The sequence below is a fragment of the Scyliorhinus canicula genome, chromosome 15 (assembly GCF_902713615.1).
Source record: "Scyliorhinus canicula chromosome 15, sScyCan1.1, whole genome shotgun sequence".
NCBI lineage: Eukaryota > Metazoa > Chordata > Chondrichthyes > Carcharhiniformes > Scyliorhinidae > Scyliorhinus > Scyliorhinus canicula.
Genome location: NC_052160.1, coordinates 137,562,491 through 137,578,832, shown reverse-complemented (window position 1 = coordinate 137,578,832; position 16,342 = coordinate 137,562,491). Strand labels below are relative to the sequence as shown.

General features: G+C 47.8%; 1 protein-coding gene across 1 annotated transcript in view; it reads right to left on the bottom strand.

Annotated features, from left to right (window-relative positions):
- Positions 1–16,342, bottom strand: part of LOC119978183 (polymeric immunoglobulin receptor-like) — a 64,120-nt gene that overhangs the window by 23,018 nt on the left and 24,760 nt on the right. Inside the window, exons 7-9 of the mRNA XM_038819613.1 lie at positions 11,730–11,929; positions 4,300–4,629; positions 1,891–2,214 (exon numbers count right to left, since the gene is read on the bottom strand). Coding sequence (XP_038675541.1) covers positions 1,891–2,214; positions 4,300–4,629; positions 11,730–11,929 — 854 coding nt within the window. The remainder of the gene's footprint in view (positions 1–1,890; positions 2,215–4,299; positions 4,630–11,729; positions 11,930–16,342) is intronic.

Genomic DNA, 16,342 nt, shown 5'->3' with positions numbered 1-16,342 from the left:
CAGGGCATTCATGGTTGTTCATTGGTGGTTGCGCAACTAATTTTCTGATCCAACTATGAGGCCCGTCTGAACCATCGTAGTGATTGTAGTGATATCATGGTTGTGTTGTAATTCAGTGACTGACCACTAGGAGTCTCACCGGTATATAAGTGAATGTAAAGTCAGGTGACCAGACACTGGCTGGAGGAAGTAAAAGAGAGAGTTTGCATGTGCATGATTTTGCTGTTGTTCATCTGTTGTCTTGTAATTAGTTTACCGCACACCTGGTACCAGGTAATGTCCTGGCCTTAGTACTTAGAACTTAGAACAGTACAGCACAGTACAGGCCCTTCGGCCCTCGATGTTGTGCCGAGCAATGATCACCCTACTCAAGCCAACGTATCCACCCTATACCAGTAACCCAACAACCCCCCCATTAACCTTATTTTTTAGGACACTAAGGGCAATTTTGCATGGCCAATCCACCTAACCCGCACATCTTTGGACTGTGGGAGGAAACCGGAGCACCTGGAGGAAACCCACGCACACACGGGGAGGACGTGCAGACTCCGCACAAACAGTGACCCAGCCGGGAATCGAACCTGGGACCCTGGAGCTGTGAAGCATTTATGCTAACCACCATAAGTCACTGATACTGAATAAGTCAACCATCGGGAATACAAATAGACCAGATACTTGCCACACTTAACAAGCCAACTTCATCTTCACGTTCGTGGAAAAACACAACACATTTCGAAGTACAAAAAGCAGCGCATGGACAGTGATAAAAATAATTTTCAGGTGAAACCAGTTAGTTAAAGTTATAATTGATTTATTAACATTAACTAGGGGTAAACGCCTGTAAATTGTGGGCGCACATCCCATCGTGGTTGCATAGTACTGCGAGATGTCAAAAACGGGATTTATGCTTGCGAGCTTCCCGTTCGCAATGTTCCCAGGCTCTCCTCGATAATGTGATGATGCGATCAGGATCACGCGCAGAAAGACAATCATTAAAAATTAATGGGGTGACTGTCTAGGAGTCTTAAATATAAAGGCCTGACAGCAATGAGATCTTGGCATGCACGGTAGCATAGTGGTTAGCACAGTTGCTTTACAGCTCCAGGGTCCCAGGTTTGATTCCCGGCTTGGGTCACTGTCTGTGCGGAGTCTGCACGTTCTCCCCGTGTCTGCGTGGGTTTCCTCCGGGTGCTCCGGTTTCCTCCCACAGTCCAAAGATGTGTGGGTTAGGTGGATTGGCCATGCTAAATTGCCCTTTAGTGTTCAAAAAATGTTAAGCGGGGGTTACTGGGTTGTCGGCACAACACCGTGGGTCGCATGGCCTGTACTGTGCTGTACTGTTCTATGTTCTATCGCATAGAGGTAGCGCAATAAGGGTTAAACAGACTTGTTCCAGAGATGGCGAGACTGTGTTATGAAGAGAGATTGGGCAAACTGGGCCTATGAGTCTAAAGTTTCAAAAAAAAGGAGAGGGGCCACGTGCTATAACTTGCCTGACACCTACTGGTCGGAGGCTATACATATTTACATATACACTTGCTTTTGCAGATCCCTACAGGTGAGAGGGAGTTGGGAGAAGATTGCCTTCTTCCTGTGTCACCACCAGGCTTTCTATGATTCTGTGTTAAGTGCTTTACCCAATGGACAGAATTTGGCATTTCCTAATGAATGAGGCAAAGGTCAAAGATCCATTTTCTACCCCCAAAGTTCCATCACTTCCATCTGTACTGGGTCATGTGATACCTCCTCCCCCTAAAAAATTCATATTCTGCTCATTGACCTGATGAATTACGATGAGCCAATAACGCGTGTCCCTCATAGCAGAACATACGACACTTTGCTTAACTGTATGGAAACTACTCATCAGGAAGAAATAAATGTTTAGCTTACGTTCTAAAACATTCAGTTGTAAGGGAATCATTTTGTCGTAGCCGAGGATTGTTATTCCGCACCAATAAAGCCCCTCGTCCTTCATGGATAGTTCAGTCATGGTCACAGCAAATATTCCACTGGTCTTGTTATCCACAGCAATTATCCTTCCACTGATGTCTGCATTCTTTACCTGAGTGTTCGCAATCATGGTGCACAATTTCCTCTCTGAGCCCTTGCACAAGTACTTATCATGATGCTGGTAATATGGTACTTGATACTGACACTTCAGAGTGACAGCTTCTCCTAATGTCCCGTTCACTTGTCTTAGCTCAGATGAGCTGGCTGCAAGAATAAAGGGCAACACATAAATGCTGAAGGTCAAGAGAGGAACGTACTGGTAAAACAGTGGCAAATATCACAGATTGGAGGTATTTTGAGGACAGGAGGTGATTGTTTATGCTATTGCGTCCATGCTGGCTCTCTGAAAGCACTTAAGCAAAAACAAATTAGAAACTAAAGTCAAAATTGCTGGAAAAACTCAGCTTGTTGGGCAGCATCTGTGGAGAGAGAAAACAGAGCTAATGGTCGCGATTTTTCAGGATCGTTCGCCGTGGGTAGAGCTCCAACTCCTTTTTCCACCTTTCGTTCTCCTGGCTGCCCCCATCTCCATCAGACTAAACAACAACCTCCTTCCTCAGTTACGTTAAAGCATTTGAGAAAAGATTTGCAGAAATGATTCACACCATTTGGTCCAGAGATGAAGACAGTTATGAAGACAGATAGAAAAGTTTGGAGCTGTTTTCATTGGAGAAGCGAAGATTGAGAGGAGATTTGATGGACGTGTTTAACACCATGAGGGCTCTGAACAGTGTAGATTGGGAAATGCCTTTGCCTCTGGTGAAAGGGTTGAGAATGAGAGGGTGCTGATTTAGGGCAATTGGTAAAAGAAAAAATGTGGACATGAGGAGAAACGATTTCATGTAGCGTGTTGTTAAGATCTAGAATATGCTGCCAAATTGTGCTGATGGAGGTAAATTCAATCCAGGTATTCAAAATCTTTCTTTTCTTTTTTAAAATTATTGTCGCAAGTAGGCTTACATTAACACTGCAATGAAGTTACTGTGAAAAGCCTTGAGTCGCCACATTCCGGCGCCTGTTCGGGTACACAGAGGGAGAATTCAGAATGCCCAATTCACCTAACCTGCACGTCTTTCAGGACTTGTGGTAGAAAACCGGAGCACCCGGAGGAAACCCACGCAGACACGGTGAGAACGTGCAGACTCCGCACAGACAGTGACCCAAGCCGGGAATCGAACCTGGGACCCTGGTGCTGTGAAGCAGCAGTGCTAATCACTGTGCCACCGTGCCGCCCACCAAAAGGGAATTGGATTATCACCTGCAAAGGAAGAATATTCCAGAATGTGAGGAGAAAGCGGGGGGGGGGAGATATTGGGCGGGATTCTCCAGCCGTGTCCGCCCGGCGATCAGAGAATCCCGCCCGAGGTCCATGGAGATCTCCATTGTTCGCGACTCGCCCGTAGTGTTCCTGCGGTGGGCGGAGCGGAAGACTCCAGCCCACTAGGTGCATTGTTCATTCGGTGAGCTGGTGCCGACATAGAACAGAGAACATAGAACAGTACAGCACAGAACAGGCCCTTCGGCCCTCGATGTTGTGCCGAGCAATGATCACCCCACTCAAACCCACGTATCCACCCTATACCCGTAACCCAACCCCACCTTAACCTTACTTTTTAGGACACTACGGACAATTTAGCATGGCCAATCTACCTAACCCGCACATCTTTGGACTGTGGGAGGAAACCGGAGCACCCGGAGGAAACCCACGCATACACGGGGAGGACGTGCAGACTCCACACAGACAGTGACCCAGCCGGGAATCGAACCTGGGACCCTGGAGCTGTGAAGCATTTATGCTAACCACCATGCTACCGTGCTGCCCCACATGATGGGCTGAAGGGCCTCCTTCTGCAATGGAACAATTCTATGTTTTTGAGTTGCATCCATTTCCTGTGTCTCTGCCTCTTACCCTGACCCATCTTGTGGCAATAACAGTGGCCCCTGTTTACCTTTCAATTTTCAATTCGGAAGATGAATCTACCCAAAACATTAAGTTGTATTTTCTCTGCACAAGTATTGACCGCACATATATATTTACTAGATTGATAGTTTTTCATTCAGATTTCCAGCATGTTTTCTCTATTAATTTACTACTATTTCAATCCAATTCTTCTCCGATTATCAATCAAAAGTACAGGTGGCTTATTTTTTTTCTGAATTTATATTTTATGTATCAGAAACCTTTTTCAACACAGCAAGCCTGAGAATGAAACAACAGCCAGAGTTCATTTATTGAAGTGCTAATAGTAAACTCAAGGTCAATAAATTCAGATTAATTATTTGGCTTACCTTCAAGGACATTCAATTTGACAGAAGTCATCTCATCGTTTCCCAGTGATGCTATCCCGCACCAATACCATCCCGTGTCTCCCAGCGACAATTGCCTCATTGTTATGGAAAATATTCCACTGGTTTGGTTGTCCGCAATGAACAGCCTGTTGCTTCTTCCCTGCTGTGATCTCCCAGTGTCCATTAATACTGTGCATGAAAATCTTCGTCCTCCCTTGCACCAATACTTCTCAGAATTCCTGTTACTTGGTATGTTGTATTGGCAGTTGATAGTGATGGATCCTCCTAATCTTCCATTCACCTCCCTTGGTCCCACTACTCCGTCTGAACCTGTTAGGGCAGAAAGCAGTGGGTTGTATCATGACCACATATTTGGAGGAAGCCTCGATGGTTGAGGAGAAAGCCAATCAACCACGTGACCGTGGAAAACCTGACCTGTTGCAAGCAACTGAGTCCATTGAATCTATAGAATCCCAAAGAACAATACAGCACAGGAACAGGCCCTTCAGCCTTCCAAGCCTGTACCGGTCATGATACCAACCTTGGCCAAAACCCTCAGCACTTCCTTGTGCCGTATCCCTCTGTACCCATCCTGTCCATGCATTTGTCAAGATGCCTTTTGAATGCCATTGATGTATCTGCTTCCACAACCTCCCCTGGTAACGTGTTCCAGGCACTCACCACCCTCTGCGTAAATAAGCTGCTTCACAAAGCTCCTTTAAATTTTGCCCCATGGACCCTGAACCTATGCCCCCTGGTGACTGACCCCTCCACCCTGGGAAAGAGTGGCTGCCCATCCACTCTACCCATGCCCCTCATAATCTGATAGACCTTGCAGAAAGAAGCCATTTAGCCCATTGAGTCTGCACCGACCCACTAAAAGAGCATTCTACCCAGGCCCACGTACCTGCCTTTTCCCCGTAACCCCACCTAACCTTTTCGGACAATAAATGGCAATTAATCATGGCCAATCCACTTAACCTGCATGTCTTTGGACTGTGGGAAGAAACCGGAGCACCCGGAGGAAACCCACGCAGACACGGCGAGAATGTGCATTCTGCACAGACAGTCACCCGAGGCCGGAATTGACCCTGGGTCCCTGGCGCTGTGAGGTAGTAGTGCTAACCACTATGCCACCGTGCAGCTGGACAATTCCATCCCCAAATCAGCACGCTGGAAATCCTCTGAAGGCCTTACTGAAATAGGGCAGCACGGTAACACAGTGGTGAGCACTGTTGCTTCACAGCGCCAGGGCCCCAGCTTCGATTCACGGCTTGGGTCACTGTCTGTGTGGAGTCTGCACGTTCTCCCTGTGTCTGCGTGGGTTTCCTCCGGGTGCTCCGCTTTCCTCCCACAAGTTCTGAAAGACGTGCTATTAGGTAATTTGGACATAGCGGAGGGGAAGACGGCAACCGCGCATGCGCGGCTGACGTCACTAAGGCGCCGCCGGCCGCGTCATTATCGGCTCGCCGCCTTGATGCCAGCATCAAGGCCTGGCAGCCGAGTTACCCGCAACGCCCCTCCTAGCCCCCCCAGGGGGGGAATAGGGGGCGAGGAGTGGCGTCCAACGCCGTCTCTGGGTTTCACGCTGGTGTCAGCCGTTGAGGAGAATCCCGCCCATAGCCTTGTCCTATGTGAATCTGGTGAGGTGTCAGTCAGTGATCTGTGGGGCGGGCTCATGAGGGGGTAGTTGGGAATCTGAGGGGTAGCAGTCAAAACCGATGCCAAGAGAGAGGTGGTAACTTACCTTGCAGCTTGGTGGGATCTGTTGGTCTTCCAACATTGGACGGCGGTCCTCCTGGTCACGCTGCCCGCACTGACAGCCGCTGTCACTGTCTCCCAGGCGGCATTGCTGACCCTGCCGCTGGTCCTCCTGGTCAGGCTGCCCGCACTGACAGCCGCTGTCACTGTCTCCCAGGCGGCATTGCTGACTCTGCCGCTGGTCCTCCAAAACCCTTGGGATGTCCCGCCTTGCATTGGCGGCGTCGGGAAACCTGGCCACGTTGGCATCCCCAAACTGAGGAGCAGGTCTGCGCCCTGCCATGCTTGTGACTGGGTGCGAGTGGTGAGGGAGTGTTTAAAAGCCACTCCTTGTTAGCGGCGAGACGCTGAGGCGAGAGTGCGGCAAATAAGACGGTGAGACAGCAGCAATGGCGAGAAGCTCGTGGGGCTCATTTGCGGCACCAATTGCCGTTGAATGCGGACCGCAATCTCACCAACACAGCCGTCGGCAATCACCCTGCCAATCTCGCCCAAAATGTCACTTCGATATTTTTCCGTTGAATCGCATCCCCTGTGTTTCCCCAATGCTTTGATGCTTCGACCCATTTACTTGACAATTATTTATGACATCACAATACCCATGATTCCAAAGTTTGTTGGGTACAATTACTACCCTCCGTCCTGTGACTGCAGTGATATGTTTGATCGGCTCAAAATGGCACATGGAAGGCTACCAGAGAAGGTTAAGTGGTATCTCACGGAAGAATAGCAAACTGGATTAAATATTGGTTGGCAGGGAAAAACACAGTAAGAGCTAAATGCATTTTTTTATTAGCTGGAGAGATGTAATAGTGTCCTTCAGATTTCTGTTGTGTGATCTCTTCTTTTTCACTGTGTGTATGAATGATTTGGATGTTCCATGCCTTGGTTAGCCAGATGGCTCGAGTGAATGATAGAATTGACACTGCCGAAGGAGGCCATTCGGCCCATCGAGTCTGCACCGGCCCCTGGAAAGGGCACTCTACCGAAGCGCAAACCTACAGCCTATCCCCATAACCCCACCCAACCTTTCTTTTGACACTGAGGGCAATTTAGCATGGTCAATCCACCTAACAGCACATCTTTGGACTGTGGGAGGAAACTAGAACACCCGGAGGAAACCCACAATGTCACGGGGAGAACGTGCAAACTCTGACTCAGAGATCTGTCGATGAACGTCTCTTGGCCTTGGTGGTAGTCATGGCAAAATGCAAATCCAGAAAAAGGCTGGGGTATTCTTCAACAGAATAGCATGGATTATGGGATGGAGTATTTAAAACTATGAAAGAATGGGTCAGGAAAGCGAGAGGAAGGTTGTTCCTTGTGGCTGAGGAGACACGAATGAGAAGTCATTGAATAGAGGACAAAAGAACTTCTGCACGCACAGAATTCTGAGGCTATGGAATTAACTGTCAGGCTTAGTGGCCGCAATTCTCACAAAGGGAGAAAAACTCCGCTGTCGGAGGCCGCTCCTCACCCCCTATTCGCCCCCCCGGGGGGCTAGGAGCGGCGGCGCGTGAATCCTGAGCGCCCGGCCTTGACGCTTGCGTCAAAGTGGCACGACGGGAATGACGCGGCCGGCAGCGCCGAATTGACATCAGCCGCACATGCGCAGGTTGGCCGGCGCCAACCCGTGAATGCGCGGTTGCCGTCTTCCCCTCCGCTGTCCCGCAAAACATGGCGGCTTGATCTTGCGGGGCGGCGGAGGGAATAGAGTGCGTCTTTTAGAGACGCCGGCCTGACGATCGGTGGGCACCGATCGTGGGCCAGACATCTGCTGAGCATGCCCGTGGTGCTCGATCCTCCCTCTGCCCCCCACAGGCCCCATACTCACTGGTCGCGCGCTGTTCACGCCGGCAGAGACCAGGTAAAGTTGGCGCCGGCGTGAACCGGTCGGGTTCAGCACGCCGCCCGGCCCATCCGGGCCGGAGAATCGCTGGTCGGCCTGTTGAAAAACGCGACACACCATTTTTGGGGGTTGGGAGAATCGCGGGGGATGCCAGGGCGGCGTGTCGTGATTCGCCTGGCCCTCCCGCGATTCTCCCACCCGGCGTGGGGTGCGGAGAATCACACCCAATGGTTCAGACAGGGTGGCACGGCAGCACAATGGTTAGCGCTGCTGCATCTCAGCGCCAGGGACCCGGGTTCAAATCCGACCTCGGGTCACTGTCTGTGTGGAGTTTGCACTTTCTCCCGTGTCTGCGTGGGTTTCCTCCGGGTGCTCCGATTTACTCCTGCAGTCCAAAGGCATGCAGGTTAGGTGGATTGGCTGTGATAAATTGTCCCTAAGTGCCCACAGGTTGGTGGAGTCACAAGGATAGGGTGGGGGATTGGGCCTAGGCAGAGTGCTCTTTCGGAGGGTTGATGCAGGCTTGATGGGCCAAATGGCCTCCTCAGGAATTCTGTGACAGGACAGGTTAGTTGGGCAAATTGTCTTTCTGTCAGTTGGCCTTTAAGAATATCTATGTGCTTGCAATAATCCAGTTCCAACAGAAAATGAATTCTCCTATATTTCGTATATCAGCCATAACACTCAGATTCGTGTTAACATATTACTTGCGTGTCAATTCTTCAAACATTCAGAAAGGGCCTAAAGTAATTATATATCAAATAAGAAAAACAATCAAACACCGAGCTGGGTGTTCTTTCAAAGTGCAATATGTTCTGTGGGTAAAGGGGCTTCTAAAATATCCACAAGAATAATAACATTACTTTCACATCTATTCGGCAAAGTTAGTGACAATTTACAACATGTGCGATATTTGCAAAAAGTGATTTTATAAATGACTTGGCTGACGCTTGTTTGTTCTTGTCTTTCAAAAGCTAGGACCGCATCACAGGCTGACCATGTCCCGACCATGAATCAGCACTTTACACAGGCCATCAATGTCATTGACTTTCATGAAGTTCCATTTGATTGTAAGAATAACAAACAGCCTGGATCTAACCCTTATTCAAATAATTGTTTGCCGTGTCTTTCATTTCGGTAAGTTACAGACTGGTCCAATCTTGGCTTCTGTCACAGACTTAGACTGTACATAGAGCGGGAACAACGCATGTTTAAGCATTTCTTCGATGCAATGGTTTATGCCAAGGGCCGTCGTATTACCTGTGGGACATTATAATTTTGCTTCTAAATATTGAACCACAATGACCTTAGCCCTGAGGTAGCCTCAAAGCAAACATACCTCTCGAAGCATTTTAACCAGCATTTTTGAAAAAATTAAATTAGGTTTACAGCTGGTTTCCCAAACACAGCTATTTCTAAGTTCTTTCCAGGCAATGTTGCTAAGATGTTCCCTCTTTCCTCCTGTCAGGTTTTCAGCAGGTTCTGTAGTTCTTTATCAGCCATGAATCTACTTTGCGAAACTAAAGTATTTTACGCATAGCAGGAGAATGTTTAGTTTATGAAACATGTTTCTCTTCTCCTTTGTCCCTTGTGGAGACCATGCATCGCACAGATAAAAGATATAGAACATAGAACAGTACAGCACAGAACAGGCCCTTCGGCCCTCAATGTTGTGCCGAGCCATGATCACCCTACTCAAACCCACGTATCCACCCTATACCCGTAACCCAACACCCTCCCCCTTAACCCTACTTTTATTAGGACACTACGGGCAATTTAGCATGGCCAATCCACCTAACCCGCACATCTTTGGACTGTGGGAGGAAACCGGAGCACCCGGAGGAAACCCACGCACACAGGGGGAGGACGTGCAGCCTCCACATAGACAGTGATCCAGCCGGGAATCGAACCTGGGACCCTGGAGCTGTGAAGCATTTATGCTAACCACCATGCTACCGTGCTGCCCCTAAATATGCAATAAGGAACTGTGTATCATACAAATTAACTACCATAAGTAAATGTAGCTTTGCAATCGATGAATGTTGCAAGTGAATTCTGAAGGTTTTTTATTTTCAGGAATATGTCAAGCTGCATATTCTACAGCGGATAAAAGCAAATTACTGCGGATGCTGGAATCTGAAAGCAAAAGAGAAAATGCTGGAAAATCTCAGCAGGAATATCTGTAGGGAGGTTTCCAGATGAGTGGGCTTTGACAAAGGGTCATCTGGACTCGAAACGTTCGCTCTTTTCTCTCCCTACAGATGCTGCCAGACCTGCTGAGATTTTCCAGCATTTTCTCTTTTGGTTGCATATTCTACAGTATTCTGTTTTTTGAAATAGTAGATTACTCAGTGAACTCATCCCAGCGCACCGTCGCGAGTTGTGGAACCGGAGAATCCAGCCCTTTGATGTTCAGCAGATACATAGTGAATACATTCATAAGATTGTACTGGCGATTTTGTTAAAGTAGAGTGAGCAGCTCTGGACCAGTGGTGGGCAGCCTGTGGCTGGGGTGGGGGGGGAGGCCACATGCTGACCACCTGGGTTCTGAATGCGGGCCGCCAGATACCTTGCTGATCGCGCAGTTTCTTTTCCTCTCGGTGTGACTGAGGGGGAGTGAAGTGAGGTGTGTGCTGATTGCTCAAAACATTGACTGTGAGAGGATTGGCCATGATAAATTGCCCTTAGTGTACAAATTTGCCCTTAGTGTTGGGTGGGGTTACTAGGTTATGGGGATAGGGTGGAGATGTTGACCTTGGGTAGGGTGCTCTTTCCAAGAGCCGGTGCAGACTCGATGGGCCGAATGGCCTCCTTCTGCACTGTAAATTCTATGATAATCTATGAGAGCTGGGATCTCTGTCAAAAGTGTAAAGATTTCTTCGGTTTTTACCATTTGAAGTTGGTGCTAATTCTATTAATATATAAATGATTGAGCATTTTCCATAACTCCTGATGAAATATTCGGCGTGTATGAAATGTATTGAATCTTATTCATGGGATCACGGTTAGTGAACAAGACCAACTTCAATCTTGTGACCCCCTGAGGTGAAGGAGGGTCACTCATGCGGCCCACTCACTCGCCCAGGTTGTACATTACTGCTCTGGACTCTCATAACTTATTAATCATTAATATTCTCATATCGCTGTCGGCCGCGATTCGGCGGGCTTAAAACTAAGTCTGCTCCTGGGTCGCGGAGAACCAACCCTCTATTCAACGCCACGTTGCTGTTTTTGTTAGCCGGGTGAGTTTCTCCTGGCTGAGGTAGCACTTGGAGAGATTTGCCACTGGCGAGCTCAGCTCACCTCGCTAGCAGGAGCGGCTGTTCACGGATTGGGGCATCATACCCCTCCCCAATCTCTGCCACCCCCCCCCCTATTCATGCTGCCAAACCTGAAGAGGCACCTGGAAACCCTCACCCCCACTCACCCCACCTCCCATTGACAAGGACCCCCCCCCCCACCACCCCCACCACCCCGGGCCTGACCCCCAGCAGTGCCAACATGGCACCCAGACAGCCTAACACTGCCAACCTGGCACCCTGGCAGTGCACCAGGCAGTGGCTGAATCGCGTCCCCCATTTCCAAATGAACATATCGAAAATGTGCACACGATTCGTTAAATCTACAGAATTTAATCATACATTGCATTGTGAAAATCAAACTTCACCCGGCTTTCTGGGCACATGCATTATACAGTTAAGGGCTGGCAGGCCACAGTCGAGTCTGTGAAATAAAAGTAGATTTTTTTTTTAAGCAGCTAGAAAGAAAGTTAGCAAAGTGATATCTCTCCAACGTGGGCTCATTCTATTTGCTTCCTTACCTGGTAACCAAAGAGCGACAAGGACGATAGTGAATTCAATGTTTTTCATGTTCAGCAAAAAGTAACCAGCCGATATTGCGGACAGAATGGCGCTTTGTGCAGCCAGGAACTGTGATCTCTTTCCTACCCACCAGCTAGAATTCACGGACTTGGCAATAATGAAATGTTTGCCATCAGTTGCGCAAAGGCTATTGCGAGGTTATCTGTTACTCAAGGTAATGCTGCAAATGTCACTCCATGTTTTTAGCTGTTTGAGACTTTGTCGCATCAGGTGATATTCTAAATATTTGCTCATTTATATCTCTTGCCCATGTTACAAAAATCCAATCTCAGCGGGATTCAGTCCTCGCATTGAATCAGGATCACTGTTACATGTATCGAATGCACGACTCTAAAGTTCTGTTGAACAGACTGGATTTGTGACAAGATTAGCACTTGAGACATTTTTGCTTTTAAGAATTGAAAGAAATTTAGCCTGCATGAGTTACTGGCATATTTGGAGGCTGAGCTGATATATCTCCGTCTGCGCATGTGCTTTGATCACCAAAATGCCAAGTGATTTAAATTTAAGATTGCAGATCACAGAATCTCAGAAGGAGGCCATTCAGCTCATTGTGTTGACACCGGCTCTCCCAAATGCGCATTGTGACTTAATACCATACCCCTGCCTTTTCCCCATATCCATGCACATTGTTTCTATTCAAATAATCATCTATGACCCTCTTGAATGATTGAACCTGCCTCCACCAGGTTTCCAGGCAGTGTGCAGACCTGTCTCACTCGCTGTGTGAATTTTTTTTCTCACATCACATTTGCTGCTTGAACAGTTTCTCCCTGCCTTCTCTGCCCCGCCCCCTCATCATTTTGAACATCTCTATTAAATCTCCTCTTAGCCTTTGTCTCTCCAGGGAGAACAGTCCCGACCTCTCCAATCTATCCCCATAACTGAAGTTTCTCATCCTCGAACAGTTCTTGTAAACCTCTTCTGCACTCGCTCCAATGCGTTCACATCCTTCCTATTGGCAGCACCCAGAACTGTACACAATGTTCCAGCTGAAGTCTAACTGGTATCTTGTGTAAGTTCAGCATAACCTCCTTGCTCTTGTACTCTATACCCCTATTAATAAAGATGATGTGGAGATGCCGGCGTTGGACTGGGGTGAGCACAGTAAGAAGTCTGACAACACCAGGTTAAAGTCCAACAGCTTTGTTTCAAACACTAGCTTTCGGAGCACTGCTCCTTCCTCAGGTGAATGAAGAGGTATGTTCCAGAAACATATATATGGACAAATTCAAAGATGCCAGACAATGCTTAGAATGCATCCAGTCAGGGAACACTTCAGCAGTCAAGGGCATTCAGCCTCTGATCTCCGGGTAAGCGTTCTCCAAGGCGGCCTTCAGGACGCGCAACAATGCAGAATCGGCGAGCAGAAACCTATAGCCAAGTTCCGCACACACGAGTGCGGCCTCAAACGGGACCTGGGATTCATGTCGCATTACATTCATCCCCCACCATCTGGCCTGGACTTGCAAAATCCTACCAACTGTCCTGGCTTGAGACAATTCACACCTCTTTAACCTGGGGTTACCCCTATCTCTGGATCTGGAAAGACTTGATTACCTGCAAATGCTCACATTCTAAGCATTGTCTGGCATCTTTGAATTTGTCTATATATATGTTTCTGGAACATACCTATTAATAAAGTCCAGAATACAGAATGGTTTATTAACTGCTCTCCACCTGTCCTGATACATAGAACATAGAACATAGAACGATACAGCGCAGTACAGGCCCTTCGGCCCTCGATGTTGCACCGACATGGAAAAAAAAAACTAAAGGCCGTCTAACCTACACTATGCCCTTATCATCCATATGCTTATCCAATAAACTTTTAAATGCCCTCAATGTTGGCGAGTTCACTACTGTTGCAGGTAGGGCATTCCACGGCCTCACCACTCTTTGCGTAAAAAACCCACCTCTGACCTCTGTCCTATATCTATTACCCCTCAATTTAAGGCTATGTCCCCTCATGCTAGCCACCCCCATCCGCGGGAGAAGGCTCTCGCTGTCCACCTTATCTAACCCTCTGATCATTTTGTATGCCTCTATTAAGTCACCTCTTAACCTTCTTCTCTCTAACGAAAACAACCTCAAGTCCATCAGCCTTTCCTCATAAGATTTTCCCTCCATACCAGGCAACATCCTGGTAAATCTCCTCTGCACCCGTTCCAAAGCTTCCACGTCCTTCCTATAATGAGGCGACCAGAACTGTACGCAATACTCCAAATGCGGCCGTACTAGAGTTTTGTACAACTGCAACATGACCTTGTGGCTCCGGAACTCAATCCCTCTACCAATAAAGGCCAACACACCATAGGCCTTCTTCACAACCCTATCAACCTGGGTGGCAACTTTCAGGGATCTATGTACATGGACACCGAGATCCCTCTGCTCATCCACACTACTAAGAATTTTACCATTAGCCAAATATTCTGCATTCCTGTTATTCTTTCCAAAGTGAATCACCTCACACTTCTCCACATTAAACTCCATTTGCCACCTCTCAGCCCAGCTCTGCAGCTTATCTATGTCCCTCTGTAACCTGCAACATCCTTCCGCACTGTCTACAACTCCACCGACTTTAGTGTCGTCTGCAAATTTACTCACCCATCCTTCTGCGCCCTCCTCTAGGTCATTTATAAAAATGACAAACAGCAACGGCCCCAGAACAGATCCTTGTGGTACGCCACTCGTAACTGAACTCCATTCTGAACATTTCCCATCAACTACCACTCTCTGTCTTCTTTCAACTAGCCAATTTCTGATCCACATCTCTAAATCACCCTCAATCCCCAGCCTCCGTATTTTCTGCAATAGCCGACCGTGGGGAACCTTATCAAACGCTTTACTGAAATCCATATACACCACATCAACTGCTCTACCCTCGCCTACCTGTTCAGTCACCTTCTCAAAGAACTCGATAAGGTTTGTGAGGCATGACCTACCCTTCACAAAACCATGCTGACTATCCCTAATCATATTATTCCTATCTAGATGATTATAAATCGTATCTTTTATAATCCTCTCCAAGACCTTACCCACCACAGACGTTAGGCTCACCGGCCTATAGTTACCGGGGTTATCTCTACTCCCCTTCTTGAACAAAGGGACCACATTTGCTATCCTCCAGTCCTCTGGCACTATTCCTGTAGCCAATGATGACCTAAAAATCAAAGCCAAAGGCTCAGCAATCTCTTCCCTGGCTTCCCAGAGAATCCTAGGATAAATCCCATCCGGCCCCGGGGACTTATCTATTTTCACCTTGTCCAGAATTGCCAACACTTCTTCCCTACGCACCTCAATGCCATCTATTCTAATAGCCTGGGTCTCAGCATTCTCCCCCACAATATTATCTTTTTCTTGAGTGAATACTGACGAAAAGTATTCATTTAGTATCTCGCTTATCTCTTCAGCCTCCACACACAACTTCCCACCACTGTCCTTGACTGGCCCTACTCTTATCCTAGTCATTCTTTTATTCCTGACATACCTATAGAAAGCTTTTGGGTTTTCCTTGATCCTACCTGCCAAAGACTTCTCATGTCCCCTCCTTGCTCGTCTCAGCTCTCTCTTTAGATCCTTCCTCGCTTCCTTGTAACTATCAAGCGCCCCAACTGAAACTTCATGCCTCATCTTCACATAGGCCTCCTTCTTCCTCTTAACAAGAGATTCCACTTCTTTGGTAAACCACGGTTCCCTCGCTCGACCCCTTCCTCCCTGCCTGACTGGTACGTACTTATCAAGAACATGCAATAGCTGTTCCTTGAACAAGCTCCACATATCCAGTGTGCCCAATCCTTGCAGCCTACTTCTCCAACCAACACATCCTAAGTTATGTCTAATGGCATCATAATTGCCCTTCCCCCAGCTATAACTCTTGCCCTGCGGGGTATACTTATCCCTTTCCATCACTAACGTAAAGGTCACCGAATTGTGGTCACTGTTTCCAAAGTGCTCACCTACCTCCAGATCTAACACCTGGCCTGGTTCATTACCCAAAACCAAATCCAATGTGGCCTCGCCTCTTGTTGGCCTGTCAACATATTGTGTCAGGAAACCCTCCTGCACACATTGTACAAAGAACGACCCATCTAATGTACTCGAACTATATCTTTTCCAGTCAATATTTGGAAAGTTAAAGTCTCCCATAACAACTACCCTGTTACTTTCGCTCTTTTCCAGAATCATCTTCGCCATCCTTTCCTCTACATCCCTAGAACTATTAGGTGGCCTATAGAAAACTCCCAACAGGGTGACCTCTCCTTTCCTGTTTCTAACCTCAGCCCATACTACCTCAGAAGAAGAGTCTCCATCTAGCATCCTTTCCGCCACCGTAATACTGTCCTTGACTAGCAGCGCCACACCTCCCCCTCTTTTGCCCCCTTCTCTGAGCTTACTAAAACACCTAAACCCCGGAACCTGCAACAACCATTCCTGTCCCTGCTCTATCCATGTCTCTGAAATGGCCACAACGTCGAAGTCCCAGGTACCCACCCATGCTGCCAGTTCCCCTACCTTATTTCGTATACTCCTGGCATTGAAGTAGACACAC